The sequence below is a fragment of the Myotis davidii genome, unplaced genomic scaffold (assembly GCF_000327345.1).
Source record: "Myotis davidii unplaced genomic scaffold, ASM32734v1 scaffold1343, whole genome shotgun sequence".
Classification (NCBI taxonomy): domain Eukaryota; kingdom Metazoa; phylum Chordata; class Mammalia; order Chiroptera; family Vespertilionidae; genus Myotis; species Myotis davidii.
In genome coordinates, this window is record NW_006294552.1 from 347000 (window position 1) to 354888 (window position 7889).

The following is a 7889-nucleotide window of genomic DNA, read 5'->3' on the forward strand; positions in this document are numbered from 1 at the left end:
TTTTCTTGGAAATCCATACTCCTGAACCCACAGACCTCCCACCAATCCTTGAGGACTTCTGATTTCCTCAGACCGGGGCGAAGGTACCTGTAGAACAGCGGTCCTCAACCTCTGGGTCGCGACCCCTTTGGGGGTCGAACGACCCTTTCACAGGGGTTGCCTAGGACCATCAGAAAACACATATAAAATTACATATTGCTTTTGTGATTCATCACTATGCTTTAATTATGTTCGATTTGTAACAATGAAATTGGGGGTCACCACAACATGAGGAACTGTATTAAAGGGTCGCAGCATGAGGAGGGTTGAGAACCACTGCTGTAGCGCATAAGCTCATCCTTCTGCATTCTCTGATCTAAGAATAAAGTTTCTGCTCTGCTTTACCAAATACAGTCTCGTTCTATTGGTGCGAGTGACACTGAGCAAAAGGACCTTATTTTGGGGCCCTGACCCATAAGGATTGAAGACATTATTCTTTGGAGATAAAATTAAATCTCAGGGTCATTTCCTATAGTTGACGACTCTTTGGTATTTTTAATTCCTTTCTTATGTCTCTTTCAGTTGCTAGCCAAATAGACTAGCTCGGAGACTTTTGCCAGAAAGGCAAAACTTTACTTAAAAAGTGGTATTCTAAGAGCCTAAACCCACCTAGCTATCTGAATTCTCCTGCCCCTGACTCAGGCCTGGTGAAAACAGAGTGCAGCCTGACCCAGTGATAACCCCATTAGGGAGTTTCTTTAGGTGCAAGCAGCAATTTAAGCAAACAGGCCCTTCTGTTTTTTCTAGCGCTCATTGTTATTGTAGCAAAATCCATGTTGGGTTTCACATGGGAAGTCAAACAGCCAAAGGCAGGGGACTTTTCATTATACGCAGAAGTGCCACCGAATGCTTTTTATTCCCATTCAAGCAGTTATTATTTATCTCCTGGCTAAGGAGAGAGAATGTCTGAAAAAGACATCAGTGTTAGACAGGGCGGGCCTCTGCCCCTTCACCCAGAGGGAAGTTTCACAGGCCTGTTTGAAGTTTCAGGGCAAGTGTCACTCAGAAACCAGTGAGTCTGCATTTTCCTTTGCAGTTAAAGTACTCAAACAAGAGACATTGTTCCTGCTTTTAATCTGATTATAAATATCCAACTAAAGCAGTTAAGTGTTTAGAAAAGGTGAAGACCTGATACACGTAGGAGACGCTGAGTTACTCTGTTGACACTTAACTAGGGTAGCCAAGGACAACTGCAAGAAGTCATTTAGTGCTATTAATCAGTAATCTGAAAGCACTGTGTCTGCGTGCAAATGTCTTTCTCTTGGCTGACGTCTGTGAATTGATCGTTGAGGAATCTGATAAAGATACATTCTTAAAGTACACAGCAAAATCCAAATGATTTCCATCAATCACAGCAGCTCCTTTTTGTAAGTCTCAAACTTGGTATTTTAAAACATTTTAGTTATCACCTTGCTTCAAAATAAAGGTGCCTTTGTACCTATGGTTAAATTTCCACCTTACTTTCATCAAGATATTTAAGACCTAAAAGGCTTGATCCCCTACTTAAAAACTACCCATCGGTTTTTTAAATAAAGATTTCATGCCCAAATAAGCTTTCTCCCCCCCTCTCCCCCCGCCCAAACTTTGTTCTCTATTCCTGACCCTTGAAAAGTGCTGCCATCTGCTGGCCACTGGTATGTACTACATAAACAGTTTGGGGTCCTTGAGGAAAGAACGAAGAAAAACCACACGCATTGCTCTAGAAGCCACTGCAGTAAATTACAGTACACTTGCCTTTTAGAGTCGATCTTTACATTATAACACCCATCTCTTCTCTTTCTTTCTCTCTTTTTTTTTCTTTTTATATGAAGCCAATATGACTCAAGCATTGGACAATGTTGACTTAGTTAAAAAACAAAAAAGGCAAACATTTGCTGCCCCCTGCTGTTCAAGTTTCTTAGCGTTCCTGGTCTTTCTTTTGCTTGAACCCAAAAACAATGAACGTGTTTTTTTCATTCAGTGAGTGAATATAAGCCGTACTATGCACCTATAACCATGCTCTATGCAAGATGACTGGGACACAAAACGGACCGCTGTGACAAGGAAAGGAAAACGAAGGATTTCAAGGCAAAATCACATGAAAATCTATTCTAGTGTCCCCAGAATCCATCGATTTGGTTGTACCAAATCTTTGACGCCAGAGCTTAATAATAATAGTCTGAGCTTGAAGACAGGGAGAGGGAATGGAAGGGGAGAACAGGCAAGGAGAGGAAGGTAGAGAAGGAGAGAGAGGGCAGGCACAGTGAACAGGATGTAATCCCGCCCTACCAGTCTGAAGGGGACAACTTGCTGCGCTTTTAAATAAAGGGCTAAATGAGTTTAATGGGAGTATCTTCCTTTTGGAGCAAGATTTGTATTTAACGCTTCAATTCTGGCAGATGGTCCAGAATAAAATGTTGTCAGATGGTCCAGAATAAAATGTTGCATCCGGTGCAAGATCTCTTGGGAGGCCTATAAATTTCTGACCTCTGCTCCTATTGGCCAGCAAGAGATATTTTCACAGTTTAGATAGATTTTCAGTTTAGAGATATTTTTAGTTTGATTAGAAGCTGCCTCAGCGATCACCAATACTTCAGACCTCCTCTTCAATCCAGCCACCTGGAACATAGGGCAATACCATAGAGGTGCCTTATCTCCATGAACTATTATGCCTCAGCTTAAAACTTGACACTTACCTCCCCTCTCCTCCTCCCTCCCTCATTTACAGAGCTGACTGGGATCTGTCTTCCAGAACCCTGATTACCTCCTTTGGAAGTTCTTTCTGGGTTTTCCCAATTTGATTAAGAACTCCCCTCTTCCATTTTCCCTCAGCATTTTGTAAATACACTAGAGGCCCAGTGCACAGCTTTGTGGGGTCTCAGCCTGGCCTGCGGGGATTGGCCGAAATTGGCTCTCCAACATCCCCTGAGGGGTCCCGGATTGTGAGCGGGCTCAGGCCAGGCTGAAGGACCCCACTGGTGCATGATCCAATTGGGGCCAGGGAAGGATATGGGAGGGCTCCAGGGCATGTCTGGCCCATCTCACCCATTCCTGATCTGCTGGACCCCAGAAACAAGCTAACTTACCAGTCAGAGCATCTGCCGCCTGGTGGTCAGTGTGCATCATAGCGATTAGTCAAACAGTCAGACACTTAGCATATTAGCTTTTATTATATAGGATTTTCCACTGCGCTCTGTGAAATGGTTGTTTCACTGCTAATAAGCTCCTCTCCAACCTCAACCTCCTTCCAGATCACCTGTTCCATCTCCTTGACTTTACTGAAACCTAGTCACCATTTCCCTGCACAGGTTTCTCATGGGGAGGCTACAGGCCTCACATGGGCCTGTGGTGGAGGGTGGCATCCTCCTGGCTCCTCGCTGCCAGTTCCAAATGGTTGCTTCCATGACCTCTATAAAACTGTGACTACTGTGAGGCTCTACCTCTCTGTGTCATCCCTGACCATCCTTGTGGCTTTGATTGCCAGGCCCTCCAGCAATTGGATCCTGAGTGACTACTGTCCTCTTTCTCGCAAGCCCTGAATGCAGAAAACACACAAAAGGAAAAACAAAAAGAAATAAAACAGCTTCCACTCTATCTGATTATCTAATCCAGTTACTCACCTCCTGGATCTTGCCAGAACTTGGGGTTGCAATTCTTCTAAAACCTTGAGCTTTATTATCGCCCTCCAGGACCGGCCTTCCTTCCATCTTTCACACCCCTTCACCTTGCCATCACTGCTCTTAGATTTCCCGGAGACTTCTACCTCCCCAGTCCTTCACTTTCACCCATCACCCAGCTCCTTCCCGGCATGTTTGTTCGCTAGAAGGCTGGACTCCCGTGGTTGCTAATATAAACTCACCTCCCCAACACCTTTGTTCCTTGCACCCCTAACTAATTAGTCAATCTCTACTGACTAATCAGGGAAAATATTAAGGGGTTCAGAGCAAACCTCTCCAAGAAGAGTTTCCCCTCTGGGTGGAAGAATCAATGTATTTTGTTTTTACATTTAATATTCCAGAGTTGAGGGCACATGGATCTTTTGAGCTGATGGCAATAGAGACCCTGTGGGCTCAAGAGAAACTTCTGAAACTACCCCACCGTAACTACCTAGAAATTTTAAATCAGGGCCCTGGCCCGTAATGAGTTATAACCAGAGCTAACTTTTTATGACCTACCTCTATGGCGGGGCAAAGATCTAACCACTGAATATCTGCTCTTCTTATCAAACTACCAATTGTCCCCCTCTTCTCTAGATCACATTCCTTAGCTCAGGATGTTATATATACCTTATTTTACCTTTCTGTCTCTGAACCTCTCATATACATGGAGTTCCCATATATATGCAAGTAATTAAATTTGGTTATTTTACCTTGTTAATATGTCTCATGTGGATTTAATTATTAGACCAGCTGAAAGAACCTAGAAGGATAGAATTTCTTCCTTCCCCACTACTGTATACCCTTGCAGATGGTACTATTTCAAATCCACATCCATAAGCTGACATGGTTTCATAGCCATCCCAAAATTTACCATCTATCCTCAAACCCATTATGCAACCCCCACTTTCTGGAGGAAATTAGGCCATCAGGAGTGATGGCCTATAGGTTCACAACACCTACTCTTTATATACATTTGTGTTGATTTCAGAGAGAGAAAGGGAGAGGGAGAGAGAGATAGAAACATCAATGATGAGAGCGAATCATTGACCGACTGCCTCCTGCACACCCCCCACTGGGGATCGAGGCTGCAACCTGGGCATGTGCCCTTGACCAGAATCAAACCCGGGACCCTTCAGTCCACAGGCCGATGCTCTATCCACCGAGCCAAACCAGTAGAGCCACAATACCTACCTCAAATTTATCTAGAGCCCCCTTTTTACCTCCTTCCTTCCAGACCCATGTCTCTGTCCCCTGACATATGACCACGTCCCTACCAGAGCTTCTAATGCCATTCCTCTGGGATCCTTTGGGGTCCTGCCTCATTAGCCTTCTCACTCTATTAGTACCTCCCAGTTTTCCTGCTGTGTGAACTTCACTCTGTGCTTACAAATCTATTAAAAACATTGACTTCCTATTTTTTCTTATGCTCCAACGTCTCCTCCTTCTTCATCCAAACTTCCTGAAGGAGGTATCTACTATCTCTTTTACTCACCTGCAGACTGTTCCTCAGGCTCTCCAGTCTGGCCAGAGTTTCCTCTCTCGGTGGAATAATCAATGTGAATATTTTGCTTTTATGTTTAATATTCTGGAGTTGAGGTTTCTGTGTGTATTAAGAAGTGTTTAAAAGCTATTTAGTTCAAAATTAGTGTTCCATTTATTAAGGTCACAAAATTAAAAATAAGTTTTCCTTCAATATTTAATGTCAACTTACACATTTTTCTATTCTATTTTAAATTGGGTATGATGAGAAATATAAGTTTTTCATTGATGATTGGATTAATATTTCTATCTTGAACAGAATTATTTCCCTCAGTTCTCTTTTGTAATCATATTCAATTAAATATTTCAAGCGTTTTTCAAAAATTTCTTTCATTTTTAATCATTTCAAATTCCTGACAGGACAGATTTACAACACTTAAAAGCAAAACATTCCCAAAAACTCAAATACTTTTTGAAAGAGAATTATGTATGTACTTACAAAATTATGTGTTTTTCAGAAATATAGAGAATAATTTTCCCCATAGTTTACTACTGTCAGGCCAGCAAGGGAATGCAAGGACTTCCATAATAGCAGCTGCTATTATACCCAGATACTTCCTATTATCTATCCTTCCCATGAGGACAATTATTACTTTTGCACCATGAATAGTTGCAAGAACCATTGAGCTCTCTCTGAATTTATAACCAGCTAATCACAAAGATCCTCTACGGCATTCTTTAAGCCTGTCCAAAGCAGAATACAAATCATTGAAAATCCTCCCTAAGATTATTTCTTAGAAAACGTGTTTATCTGGTAATTGTTGTCAAAAATAGAGTGGTCACCACTAATGAGTCAAGGTACTCAACCAAGTTAAAGGGACAGCCCCGGGGTGTGCCAACACAAAGGGCAATGGAGTATCATGATAGAAAACCAAGTATTCATGTAAATCACTCTGTGAATGTCTTATAAAAACTGTGGAGTCTTGCCATGTGAGCTGTAAATTACCACACCTGAAGTAAAGTGATTTGTTCATCGCTTATAACTGGGCATCCTGAACCTACAAAACCCTCCTTCCCCTTGAAGCCAATGACACTCAGACAGACTCAGGAATGCATTTGGCAGCCGTCCCTCTGATCCTGACTCCCCTCCTCAAGTCCTACTCATCCAACCCCCTTGTCTCTGCACCGTAAATTTACTAGTCCATGACACTGAGGTTTTTAAGCCTGAATTTTCACCAATTCACACATCTCTGAGGATGTTATGCCTACCTGGGAATTTAAAGGGGCAGCAATTTTTACATTTTATTATTACTACTATTAATTTTCTTATTATCCTCTTAAGGTATTTTTTTTTTGACCATGTTCTGTTCTATCCAGAGTGGCTGCTTGTGAATAGAACTTTTAGCTTTTCCCCTCAGCTTCCAATGCCACGCTCTAATCCACTGACAAAGTAGTGGCCAAATGTTCCATTGTATGTGTGATCCAGGAGGTGTGTGTGTGTGTGTGTGTGTGTGTGTGTGTGTGTGTGTGTGTGTGTGTTGGAGGGGACCGGCCCGTGTGAAATGATGAAGACAGGAGCCTGCAGCCTGAATCTCGGTGGACTGGATGCTGCCCAGTGGCAGGGGTTAAAGATGGTGCTGGCCCTGTCATGTCAGGCGGGGAGCTAGGCGCGGTCTCAGCGTGTTAAGAGCCTGCCCTCCCACTAGAGATGAGGAAGCCGTAGTCCGTTCCCTCTACTGCCGATCCACCCCCGCGCGAGCTGAGCGCAGGCCAGCCTGGTTTTACAGAGGAGCCAGCCATCCTTGGCAGAGCGGGGGTGCTGCTCTTCCTTGTGGGGCTCCTGTTAAAGTTAACGCGGCTGGTTCAAGTGCACAGCAGTCTGGCACCCTACAAGCGCTCGGTAACCGGTCTCCACTGCTATCGTTGTTATAAACCCGTTAGTTACCCCGGGGATGGGGAAAAACACAAACCCACGGGGAACCGGAAAAGTCTGCACTTGGGCGGGACGCGGGAACCCCGATTTGAGGAGGGGGGCGGCGGGGGAGATCCCGCGCCAGCAGCCAATCCAGCTGTCCCGGGGAGGAAGAGGAGGAGTCAGAGCCACTCCGGACCCGCACTGCTCGGTCCCGCGCCGCGCGCTCGATCCGGCTCCGCGTCTCCCGCCGTGTGCCCATCCCGCAGCCTCCTCCCGGCGCCGACATGGCCTCAGGAGCCCCCCCCCCAGCCGTGAAGGTGAGATTAGCCGTCCTGGCGGCTGCGGTCCGCCCCTGCCCGCTGAGCTCTCGCTCCCGCCCGGGGGGGACCGCGCATCGGGGGCGTGCGCCCAGCCTGGGTGCCCTGCCCGTGCACCCCCGCCGAGGCGGGAAAGGGCTGGGGCACTGCACCAGGACCGGTTCGCCCAGGGGGAGGGGGGAGCGGGCGAGAGGGAAAGCTTGCAAGCTCGCCCCCTCCGCCTTTGGTCTCCGCTGCGCCCTCACCGTGCAGGGTGTGGGCCAGCCCTCGGGAGAGGGGCTGTGGGCAGAGCTGCGCCGGCGCCAGCCTTTCCCGAGTGGGACTGCTTTGCCCGGAGATGCGCTCGGCTGGGGCTAGCAGCGTGCCTGCAGCTCGGAGCCGTCTCCTCGTGCTTCCGCTCTGATTCCGCTTTCTGCCCGCGGCCCACGTGGGAGAACTAACGTGCTTGCTCTTTTACAAGCTTCCGGCTTTTTTTTTTATTTCAAACGTAGGCCTTCCCCT

At 46.0% G+C, this 7889-nt stretch overlaps 1 protein-coding gene across 2 annotated transcripts in view; it reads left to right on the forward strand.

The window, feature by feature from the left end:
• Positions 1-7233: 7233 nt before the first annotated feature.
• MTAP (methylthioadenosine phosphorylase) overlaps positions 7234-7889 on the forward strand; it is a 45358-nt gene continuing 44702 nt past the window's right edge. For both annotated transcript variants that reach the window (XM_006768704.2, XM_015567181.1), the window contains exon 1: positions 7234-7388. In XM_006768704.2, the coding sequence (XP_006768767.1) occupies positions 7356-7388 (33 nt within the window). In that variant the 5' untranslated portion in view covers positions 7234-7355. The remainder of the gene's footprint in view (positions 7389-7889) is intronic.